Genomic DNA, 11102 nt, shown 5'->3' with positions numbered 1-11102 from the left:
ATTCTACTCCTTCCAGAGTGGGAGAGGTGGCGCTAGGGGGTGATAATCGTAGGTCCGAGCTACCAGTAAGGGTGTGATAGCCCGTGCGCTGACGATTGCCACCAGGTGTTGACGTCGGTGCGCTGTCGGCAATGTGCGTCGAGCCTCGCGATGGTGAGGTTGGTTGCCGGGGGAATGGCAAGCCAGAACGCTGGGCAGAGCCGGGCGGCAAGGGAGCGGGGCGAGGCGGCGTGGGTTGCTGGAGGGCGATGGCTGGGGAGGAGGATGAGGATGAGGGGTGTGGTGGGGACGACGCAAGCAACGCGTCAAATGTCGATGCGGACGGCAGGGGTGGTGTCCTTGCTGGCGAGGTATTTGTGCTGCTGGGGAGAGAAGGGACGTGGACCGAGCGAGGAGAAGCGCCCCCCACACGGCGGGGTAATGCAGACGAGGAGCGCTGTCTGCGAGGACCAGACGAAGAGGACGAGGATGTGCCTGCGGGTTGGGGTGGTGGTGGGGCAGCCGAAGCCGATGTCGAGGACGAGGCCGTAGCCGACACCTTGCCAGCCGCTACAACTCGGGACGACCCGTCGGCTGACGTCGTCCGTTTCATCGCGGGCGCACGCTGGACCTGGGGTTGGCCCATGCCAGGGATCCTAGCATCCGCAGATGTGCTCAGTGATGGCGCAGGCGATGCAGCTGACGGGCTCGTGCCAAAGGCTCCTGGCGGGCCGGATGGAAGCGAGGACGCAACGCCGCCAGGTGACCTCGTGTCTGTCCACGAGCTTCCTGCGACTGGGCCATTGACGGACGCGGTTGTATTTGTGCTCTGGGACTGGCGGCGCGTGGACGACGAGCCGAGGACGCGGATGCCAGAGCCCGACGACTGGGCAGGGGATGCCTGCTGCTGCTGCTGCTGATTTGTGCTGCTGTTGCTCGACGACCCCGAGCGGAACTTTGCAATCAGCGTGGGCTTTGACGGTGTCTGGACCGATAGAGGAATGCGCGAGACCGAGGCCGGGAACGCCATGGTGCTCGTGTCTGGCGGGGACGATGGCGGCGTCGCGAACGGCGTGTTGGACTGGGACGACGCTGACCCTCGCGAGCTGAGACTGGTTGTAGAGGGTGCCGCCACCAGTTCACGAGGCATAATGGTGCCCAGTGGCGGGTGGGTGTGCGAGTGTGGGTTGTGCTGTGCCGGCGAGTGGATATGATAGCCGCTAGCGCTAGCCCGGGCCGGTGATCGTCGGCGTCGTTGTCGTCGGCGGCGGCGGCAGCAGCGGCAACGGCGAGCGGCAAGCGACTGGCGGCAGAGGCGGCAGCGACGACAACGGCGGGATCACTGCCTCGCGAGGTGGACCGCCAGGCCTAGCGCGGGGGGTGGGTGTAGGGATGCGAGCGATGTGAGCGAGATGGGCGAGATGGATTCGATGTGTGACGGCGGCTTGCTTGTGATCAATCAAGTATCACCAACACGGCGCCGGTGGCGCGATCATGAGTCGATGGCCGGAGATGGGCTCGCTAGTTGGCGGCGACGGCGAGGTGGGCTCGGCTCCCCCGGTGGGCCGTAGTAGTAGTAAAGAGGATGCGGGGTGGTGATAGTAGTGATGACGGTGTGCGATTCAATGATAGTTGCCAAGGTTGTTGGGCTGTTCTTGTCGTTGCGTTGCGCCGTTGCGTCGTTGTGCGCACCTCCAGCCGCACGCACGCACGCACGCACGCTACCTTACTGATGCTTGCTTGAGTGTGCTGGGAGATCTCCTGAACGCAGGCTGGCGGCTTGCTGGCTGGGTTGCTGGCTTGCTGGCGTCAGGTTGCCTGGCCGCCTGGCTTGGGCTGGGCCTGGCTCCCTGCCTGCATCCATCCTGTCCGGTTTGAGGGCTAACCCAGTTTGCCCGACCCTTTGGCCTTTGTTCTGCTTGCCCTGCTCTGCTCTGCTCTCTTGCCCTGCTGGCTGGCGTTGGCCTGGCGTAGACTTGACTGCCCTTGCCCTGCCCGGCGTGTTTGAGCTGGCTTTTCCTGGTGCCTCTGCCACTGTGCCGCCGCCGTCTCACTCTGCCGCTGGCCCCCGGCGCCCACTCTGCCCGCCACGCCAGCAGCACTAACCGGGATGGGACCTGGCTGCCGTCATCATCCGTGGTTACGTAAAGAATAATATCACTTGCCGCATTTGGAAATCACCCCACGTGGCCATGAAGAGCAATCTCCACCGTTCATCGAGAACAATGACCACAAAGTCGTCAAGTTCAGCAACATTTGTCCAGCCCGTTCATTGTCGTCCAGCAAGTCTGACCGCAGACGCCAACACCCTCGACTTCTTCTGCAAGCGCGAATAAACCCCCCGCGCATCCATCCCCACTATGGTCGACGAGTCAAAGCCCACAGCGGCGCAGTTAGCCGGCACGTCGTCCTCGGCACGACCATCAACCCGCGGACCCCTCCACCGGCGCGGAGCGGTGCGTCATGTGCAAGGATTCTGCTGACCCACCAGGCGCAAGAGGAAGACGCGACCAAGCTGCAGTTCGGCGGTGCGTCTGCTGCGCAACTGCGCACCTGCTAATGACGTCGAGCTGACCCCGCCTCCAGACTTTGGCGACGGCGAAGCCCTCACCATTGGCGAGGTGCAGCACCTCCTCCAGATCTCGCGCGACGGGCCAAACATCCCCCCGCCGCCTGATAACAAGTGGGTCGGGGTGGGGGTAGACTGGCGTCGAGCTGACGCACCTCGCAGGGTGTACAAGTCGACGGTCGACTACGTCAACGAGTTTGCGAACGCCGACAGTAACGTGACGGGGAGCATGCGCGCGTGAGTGGGATGGGTAGGCGTGGGGGCGAGCTGCCGGTGCTGTCGATGCTGGCGATTGCCGACCGCTTGACTCGCTGAGCTCCGCGCCGCCGCACCAACAACGCGACCCCAGCTAACGTCCCAGCGCCCTCACCGCCCGCCCGGGCTTCCTGAACCAGTTCGAGGTAGCGCAGATCATGTACCTCCGTCCCCCGTCGGTCGATGTGGCCGTTGCGCTGATCCCAAGGTGCGTTTGTGTTGTAACCCGCCAGCTCACGCCAGCCTCGAACGGTACAACCAGGAGGACGAGCACACCGAGATCCTGCAGCAGCTGCTGGACGACGTGCGCGGCTTTGCGCGGTACGGCGGGGTGGTGTAGCGCGGGCGTGGGCGCGGTGGCATAGAGCAGAGCAACGAGCAGAGCAATGATAGGCATATGCATGTGTACAGTATCTACAGTCTAGCTGGCTACAGCGGGGCCGAGGCTCGCGACCTAGAACCTCGGGAGGTCGATAACACCCCCCTCCTCAACCCACTTGGCGAGCTCGGGCGTGACCTTCACCTGGCACCCCAGGCGGCTCTCGCCGTCCTTGTAGCTCAAAGCGTAGCCGAGCATGTCGAGCTCGTCGTCTGACGGTTCGGGGACGGGCGCGGGGCGCGGGTTGGGCCGGAGGTACAGGTGGCATGTTGCGCATTCTGGGGGCGCGTCAGCCAACTCTCTCCTCTACCTTCTCTCCCACTCCCACTCACCAAGATTCCCGCCACACGTGCCCTCGAGCGCGGGCAAGTCATTCGCCTTACCGACGCTCAGCAGGCTCTCGCCAAGCGGCGCCTGCACCTCGCGCAGCTCGCCCTCGAACGTGCGGAACCTGAGGCGGACCTTCTCCCCCTCGCTCTCCGGCGCCGGCGTGATCGAGGGCCCCGACACGCTGGCCCACACCTCGGCCTGCTGCGCCTCGCTCAGGCCGAACCGGCCGCGCCAGTGCTCCCACATTGTCCCGGGCGCGCGCTTGGCCTGCACAAAGTCCAGCAGGGCGCCGGCATCGGCAGACGTCAGGTTCGACAGCATGTCCAGCGACGGCAGGAGCACCGCGTTGGCCGCGTACTTGTGCCCGCCGACATGGGCGACCTCGCGTACCGGCAGATGTAGCCCGCGGGCCGTGGCGGCATCGCGCAGCGCATGTAGCAGCGGCAGGCCGGCGTCGCCGCACCGACAGTCGCGCGAGGCGTGGGTGCATACCAGCACCTCGGCGTCCCCGTCGTGCGCCAGCGAGTTGGGCACGGCGGAAAACGCCGGCTCGTACGCCATCGCCTCGGTCCACGCGGCGGTCTTGAGCGTGTCGGTCGAGAAGTGCTCAAAGGCGAACGCCCGCCCGTCGGCGTACAGCAGGTGCGCAGGGTATACCTCCTCCGCCCCGAACGCAGGGAACGGGGCAGTCCCAGTGCCGTCGTACACCGCGTTGACTGCGACCCCGGCCTTCTTGAGCTTCAAGGAGCAGTGCTGGAGGAGGGGGCTCAGCGTGTCGAGGTGGGATGGCCAGGTAGAGGGCGGCTGGGGGATCGAGAGGAGGAGGAGCGCGCGTCGTGGGTTTATGGAGCGGGGCAGATGCAGGGGGAGGGGGGTGTCTGGTGCTGATATGGGGGGCTCGGGGGCGGGCGAGGCGAGGTTGGGAAGCGCGATGGGCGTGCGTGCCGCGCATTGCGGGGTCGTGCCGAGCTGGCGGCGTGATGGCGCGCCGCGGGCCGCTGTGAGCGACGCTGATGCTGCTCTTGGGGCTCGAGGCAGCGCGGTCAGACTCCGCCGCAGGGCTGTGGGCAGCATTGTGAGTGGCGAAGAGCAAAGTCGAAGAGCAAAGCCAAAGTTCAGACAGTTGCCGACTCTCGGATCGGCTCTCGCCGGATCGCCTACCTCCGCCGGTGGTGGCCCGGCCGGTCAAATCAAGCGACGCAGGTTACAACGCACCAACGACACACACACGACACACTGCACCACTGCATACAAGCGATTGATCAAAGAGAAGTATGGATTGAATGTTGATACGGGCATGAGGTATGGTATAGAGAGCATGAGAGCATGGAACGATTATGGGGCACCGACGCCAGCAGCGGCCACACGCCTGCGGCGCGCTGCCTACTCCTCCCAGTGGTGACCCGACGTCGGCAGGAACGACCACACTGTCCCCATGCACATGAGAATCACACTTCCGATAAGCAGGATAATGTGGATCATGTGCCAGATACGGTTCGACAGCGTGTCCTCGTTGTCGCCGGGGATGCGCGACTGCAGGCGGAGGTAGAATGAGAGCTGGGGGCGTCAGTGCAATGTCCCACCAGGTCAGGTCGACTCACTGGAAGCACAATGCAGATTAAAAAGGCCGAGAAGGAACCGATGAATGCCATGACACGGCCAAAGCCGGGGAGCGCAATCGCAACCGCCACCGTCAACGCCGTGATGATGGTGCGGCTGATGATACGCATCGTGCCCTTCTTCGTCTCGCGAGCGAGGAACTCGGGGTCAGCCGCAAAGGTCGTCGTCAGGGGCGACTTGGGCAGGTTGTTGTTGTGAGGAATGTGGCTGTCGTCGGTGGACAGGTAGTCGGACGCACCGGCGCCCGACACCGAGATGCTAATTGTCGAGGCTAAGTGGTCGACGACCGACTGGCGACGCGCACGAGGCGGAGGAGTCGGGGGAGTGGTGGGCGCGAGGGACGGTGCCCAACCCAGGAAGCCCTCGATCGCAACGTTCAGAGGACGCGAGCAAAGTGCAAACTTGGTGAGCGGGTTGACCACAATCATCCACACTGCGGCAATGTTGATGAGCACGGGGTAGCCGAAGCGAGGGTCCATCATCTCGCGCGTGATTTCGTCCGAGACGCGGTCGCCGATCATGAGGTAGCCGGCGGCGCCAGAGATGAAGGAAATGGCACCGGCGGTGTACTGGACGTTGTCAGAAGAGATCCACTAGCGCGCAACTCACGAATGCAATGTTGAAGACGCGGTCAGCCGACTCGGGATGCTTCATGTCACGGGCTATGCTGGGGAAGACCGAGTGGCCGCCAAAGCCGGCAAGGATCAGACCCACACCGCCCAGCCAGTTCATGTTGGTCGTCTCGGGCCCCCAGTGCGTCGGCATGGGCTCGCGGATTGAGCCAGGTGCCTCGGCCTTGTAGAAGCCGTCGAACAGGATGATGCCGACGAGGAGCACAGTCGCCATTGTCGACAGAATCGAGGGGATGGAGAGCATGCGGAGGGGCATGAAGACGGTGGGCAGGACCAGGAAGAAGCCGAGCAATTTGCCCTCGTTCGGCGTCAGCTTGGGGATGACGACGTTGAGCGAGTCGCCAAAGAGCACAGTCATGGCGACGCTGATGTGTTAGGTATTGCGACGAGTTCGCCACCTACCCAAAGGTGAAGAGCTCGAGGCAGAACAGCAGGTTGATCGTGTTACCAGCCCAGCCGCCGAACGCCTTGCGTCCAATGTCAGTATAGCCTTCGAGGCTCGCGTCCGAGAACATGAGCTTGGCGAGAAGCTTTGCGCTGTGCAGGTTAGCACTCCTCTACACATCACACCCACGTATGGCAGGTGATCCACGTAAAGCCAATAATCATGACCGTGCCCCAGACCCAGCCGGCGTACGAGAACGCAAGCGGCATTGACAGGAGGCCGATACCGACGAGAACTGCGACAGCGTTGAAGAGCTGCACGTCGCGTTAGTCACTGATACACTGATCTGCACGAGACACGCCGATCTGCACGGGCACGCGACTCGCCCGCCGCTCAGACACTCACCGCCTGTCCGTCCGTGCTCTCTCCCCTCGGAGGCGCGACTTTGGCCTTGGAGACGCGGCGCTGCTGCGAGAGGGACACGCTGCGCTGCGGCGACTCTCCAGGGGGCATGAGGCGGTCCGGCGCCCACGACTTGCGGCGCGAGCCGTCTGGCCCGAGCAGCGGGGTACGCTCGGTCGCGATCGACACCTTGCGCGACTGGGGCGAGGACAGGCCGCCGTCGTCGCTGCTCTCCATCGCGTCGGGGGGGATGAGGCTCGGCCGCTTCCTGCTCGCGCCGGACAGCGTCCGCGGCCCGACGCCACCGTTGTACCCTGGCGGCCCGTCCACGTCCGGCAGGAGGCGTACGGGCGGGCGCGGCGTCGTCTGGCTCCCGCTCGACGAGTTGCTGATCGACGTGCTGAGCGGCACGGTCGCCGGCGGCGTCGAGCTGAAGAAGGAGAGGATACCCCCGCGCTTACCCGGCAGCGCGAGGGGCGTGGTCCGTGGCGTCGGATCGGCCGTCGACGGCCCGCTCGTCGGCGACGTCGACTCCTCGTGCGACTCGGCGACAGTGGGGAGCGGGCTCTCGGCGGAGGATCTCCGCGCCGCGGCGACCGGGTCGCCGGGGAAGAAGGCGTCGCCGGCCGTCGACTCGGCGTCCGCCTCGGTCCGCTCGTCGCCTGACCCGTAGCCCGAGCCGTAGCCCTGCTCAGCGTCATACTCGGAGGGAGGGCGCGACTCGTCGAGCTCCGTGTCCGTCTCGCCGCCGTCCTGCGCTCCCCACTCGTACTCTACAAACGAGGGCGCCGAGGGAAGGCCTCCGTTGAAGCGTTGCTGCGAGCGCGAGTCTGCGGGCGTGAGTAGGGGTCTTATCGCGTGCGCGATGTGATGGAGATGATGATGGCGTTGTTGCCCTCGTCCACGTCGCCAAGAGGTGCCAACTCACAGCTGAAGACGAGCTCGAGCGAGCTCCTCACCACGCTGCCGCGGCCACCGCCCCCACGCCTGCGGCCTCGGGAGCCAGCGGCATTGAGTGGGTTTGATGGCTCGGCAGTGGGGGTTGCGATGGGGGCCGACTTGTGTGCCATGGGTGTGGGTGTGTGCTTGTCGTTATTATTGAATGCTGCTGTTATGCTAGATGTGATGTGGGTGTCGTCGAGATGCTGCTGCTGTTGTTGCAAGTGTTCTTGGTCAAAGGTCAGGTGAGGTCGGGCCTGTCTGTCTGTCTGATCAAACCTTCGCGCCCAGCTGACTGCCGGCCGGCCGTGGGTGTCGGGTAACGTCGAGGAGGAGGAGAGACTGCAGACGCCTCAAGGCACACCCAGGCCAGGGGAGGGGGGCGACGGCGGGCGGCCCACCCCACCCCACTCCTCTCCCCTGCTTGTTGTTGATTTGCGAGGATCTGCGTCACGAGTCACGTGAGGAATATCCGCCCTTGGCGCGGAGCCGCGTCAATATGCTGCTGCTGCTGCTGCTGCTGCATGACTCGCTTACGCCTAATGCCCCCCTCCCCTCCATTACTGCTTGCTCCCTGTAATGCCCAGTTTGGGCTTTGGATGCGTCAGAATGCCCCTAAATACGACCCCACCCTGGCCCTGTCTTCTGTGCCGAGGTTGAGCCACAGCCAACCAGCGAGCAGCACCAACAGCACCATTTGCGGGGCCCGCGCGGATCCAAACATCAAAAATCTGCACGCCGCGGGCGACCGAAGCTCAATCCATGCCGCCCACTGTTGCTTTTGCACCCAGTGCCGCGCGGCCTTGGCAGTGACACATCGCCGCCGGCTCGGCTCACGGCTCGCAACCGCCAAAGATGCTCTGACGGCGATGCACGGCGCGGCTCGGTCATAGCTCTAGCCGCCGGAAGGCGCACGACAAGCGAACCGTGGCGCGTCGCGTGGCGCAGTGCTCGGCGGTTTCGATCCTGTCAGTCATCTTAGTGTGCGCGCTCGCGATCGTCTCTGTCAACTGCTCGTGTGCCCCTTGCCTGGCTGGCTGGCTAGTGGCGGTGGCGTGGCGGCGCTCACCGATGCCTGCCACACGGCGCCGGTGCGGCCGGCACTTGCGCACCTCGCCATTTGTCTGACTGGCCGGTGCACTGACACCGAGGAATGATCCGAAGCCGCAGCGGCAGCCGCAAGTTCATTCAACAGCAGAACGTATGATCGCCGCACGCTGAAGGCGGCGCCGGGTCCGCCGGCGGCAGCGGCATCGAGCGAGCACGCCATCGCCGGACACTCCGACTGGCTCGCGTGCGCAGCGATATCCGGCGCGTGCGGGGTGCCGAGGGTGGTGAAGATGAACAGTGAAGATTTGCTGCGTTACCGGTGTCCGGTGCGCCGGGGGCGTGTGCGGGGAGGTAGAGCAGTGAGCAAGCAAGCTAGAACGGCCTACACTCCATCACGTCGTCTAGATCGCACAAACCCTGCATCACACCTCACCATAGCCACTACAACAAACTAGATCGCCACAGGGGTACAGCTGAACGGCTTGCGGGTCGGGCCGGCATAGTCGAGGATGATGGCCTTGACGGACGTGTACAGGCCTGGGCCGAGCATGAAGAGGCCGATGGCGAAGATGAAGACGTTGAGGATGGACTGGGCGGTCTTGGAGACGCTCGAGAACAGGCTGCCGCGGTTGAGGTGGTAGTATGCGACGGCCCAGAAGAAGAAGCCGAAGAACGAGTCGAACGCGCCCGACATGATGGAGAGGAAGTCGCCCATGGAGGGGATGACGCTGGGCGCGGGTTAGCCGCGCTCTCCCCGCTCACCCTGCTCTACTCTACTCACTTGCCCAGCACGAAGCCAATAGCCCAGATAGCCACGACGATACCGACCCACGTGCCCCACCCGACGAGCGTGTGCGAGTGCGTGTGGCGCGAGTTGGGCCCGATGATGCGGTTGTACACGTACTTTGCCGCGACGTTGGAGTAGATTGCGCCAATGACGACGGTCGGGACGAGCACAAAGGCGAACGCGCTCTTCTTGTACTTTGTGTTTGCGAGCGAGCCCATCATGGGCGCGGTGGCGTACTGCCCCAGGTAGCGGTATCCGACCACGCTGACGACCGTGAAGAGGATCATCTCGAGGAGCGTGAGCGCTGCGAGGGCCTTGGGGAAGTCGCGCGGCTCGCGCATCTCGGCGATGAAGGAGGGGTACTGCGGCGTGAGCGAGCGCAGCGAGGGAGCACAAGTTGAGCGGGTGGCGCCACCTCCGGATCTGTGGCGACCCAGATCTGGCGGCCTGCCACACCCCCAGCGACACACTCACGAGGATCTGCCCAATCCACAAGAAGGTAATGTTAAGCATAGCATTCACGCCGTCGACAAAGCTGACGCTGCCGCCCGGAATGCCGGCGTACGTCTTGACCTCGCCGAGGCCGGGGTACACGCCGTGCTTGCCGTAGCCTACGCCCGGGTGGGGCTCGATGCCGACATACACGAGCGAGAGGAGGATGGCGATGCCCATGCAGGATGCGCTGACGACGGACATGAGGGAGACGTGGTTGAGCGTGCGGGGGAGGGAGACAATGATGCCGATAATTGCTGAGACGACCTGGAAGACGACGTTGCACATCTTTGAGTCGTCGAGGGTGTTGAGGACTGCAGGCGAGGCGCGTCAGCGGCAAGCGGTGGGGGGGTGTTGCGCTGGACTGGCGTTGCACTGGGCTCTGGACGAGGTACCACAACCCTACGCCGACTCACTCTTGGCACCCGTAAACACATGGAAGCCCACCACGAACAGGTTGTTCAGCAGCAGCATGACCGCCGTCGCCTCGTACGCCAGCCGGCCGAAGCGCGGGAAGAGCTTGGCGGCGATATCGCAAATGTCGCGGCAGTCGGGGTGGCGCATCTGGTACTGCCAGAGGACGTAGGATGTGTCTGTCGCCGGGCGTCAGCGAGGCGTATGGGGGGTCGCCCCCTTGGCTTCCCCGCGAAGCCGCTCGCCGCGGCCTCCCCCCAAGCCAACTTACACCACGTAATGAGCCCGATACCAATCTGCACGATCAACCCCGTGACCCAGCCGAGCACGCTAAAGCTCCACGGCAGCGCGAGGATGGCGAGGCACACATACTCGCCAAACAGCAGCAGCGTGGCCTTCCGCCACGACAGGGTGCGGTACTTGATGTCGTGGTCGGCCTCCTCTGCGACGAGCGCCGCGAAGACGTTGGTGCGGGAGTCGGCGTCCGTGTCGCTGCCGGTGCCCTTCTCGGCGGACGCGCGGTCCGCGGCGTACGCGTAGGCTTGGTTATGCTCGTTCTGTTGTCAGCTGTGACTCGCCGGCGCCGACATACCGCTGCTGCCGCCATGATAGGAATGTTGTTGGGTGTTGTTTGGCTGGCTGCTGGCTGCCGCGGCTGCCGATCACCCCCTGTACATATATCTAACGCTGCTGCATCTCTGCAGCGCTAGCTCACATGAAAAGACGGTAGTCAAGGCCGTGTGCGCTCAAGGCCCAAACAGGCCTCGCCGCGAGTGCATGACGTCGCCACGCCCTCAGATGGCACAAGCTTGCGTGCTGCCGCTGCTGCTGCTGCTGGTGTTCGGGCAGCTCGCTAGTAACGAGTTGGA

The 11102-nt window shown here is 64.4% G+C and overlaps 4 protein-coding genes across 4 annotated transcripts; 1 reads left to right on the top strand and 3 right to left on the bottom strand.

The window, feature by feature from the left end:
* Positions 1-305: 305 nt before the first annotated feature.
* LOC62_04G005748 (uncharacterized protein) lies at positions 306-1009 on the bottom strand (the record flags this gene model as incomplete). Its single annotated transcript, XM_062772300.1, has 2 exons — positions 306-359; positions 410-1009. 2 exons carry the CDS (start codon positions 1007-1009, stop codon positions 306-308), a joined length of 654 nt encoding a protein of 217 aa, XP_062628284.1.
* A 1223-nt stretch (positions 1010-2232) lies between these two features.
* On the top strand, positions 2233-3211 carry Polr2d (DNA-directed RNA polymerase II subunit RPB4). Its single transcript, XM_062772299.1, has 6 exons — positions 2233-2435; positions 2471-2507; positions 2566-2662; positions 2711-2785; positions 2910-3011; positions 3047-3211. Exons 1-6 carry the CDS (start codon positions 2340-2342, stop codon positions 3141-3143), a joined length of 504 nt encoding a protein of 167 aa, XP_062628283.1. The 5' UTR covers positions 2233-2339; the 3' UTR covers positions 3144-3211.
* On the bottom strand, positions 3188-7798 carry AVT1_0 (Vacuolar amino acid transporter 1). The gene is made up of 9 exons (XM_062772298.1): positions 7480-7798; positions 6555-7381; positions 6339-6463; positions 6167-6301; positions 5742-6129; positions 5114-5701; positions 4941-5069; positions 3515-4481; positions 3188-3460 (listed from the first exon to the last, which is right to left on the bottom strand). Exons 1-9 carry the CDS (start codon positions 7619-7621, stop codon positions 3258-3260), a joined length of 3504 nt encoding a protein of 1167 aa, XP_062628282.1. The 5' UTR covers positions 7622-7798; the 3' UTR covers positions 3188-3257.
* Positions 7799-8899: 1101 nt separating this feature from the next.
* Positions 8900-11015, bottom strand: mtr_11 (N amino acid transport system protein). The gene is made up of 6 exons (XM_062772297.1): positions 10826-11015; positions 10505-10790; positions 10236-10412; positions 9802-10133; positions 9322-9689; positions 8900-9268 (listed from the first exon to the last, which is right to left on the bottom strand). Exons 1-6 carry the CDS (start codon positions 10838-10840, stop codon positions 8992-8994), a joined length of 1455 nt encoding a protein of 484 aa, XP_062628281.1. The 5' UTR covers positions 10841-11015; the 3' UTR covers positions 8900-8991.
* Between the last annotated feature and the right edge of the window lie 87 nt (positions 11016-11102).

The sequence above is a fragment of the Vanrija pseudolonga genome, chromosome 4 (genome assembly GCF_020906515.1).
Source record: "Vanrija pseudolonga chromosome 4, complete sequence".
NCBI lineage: Eukaryota > Fungi > Basidiomycota > Tremellomycetes > Trichosporonales > Trichosporonaceae > Vanrija > Vanrija pseudolonga.
The sequence above is the reverse complement of the archived record's forward strand: the minus strand, read 5'-3'. Positions and strand labels throughout refer to the sequence as shown.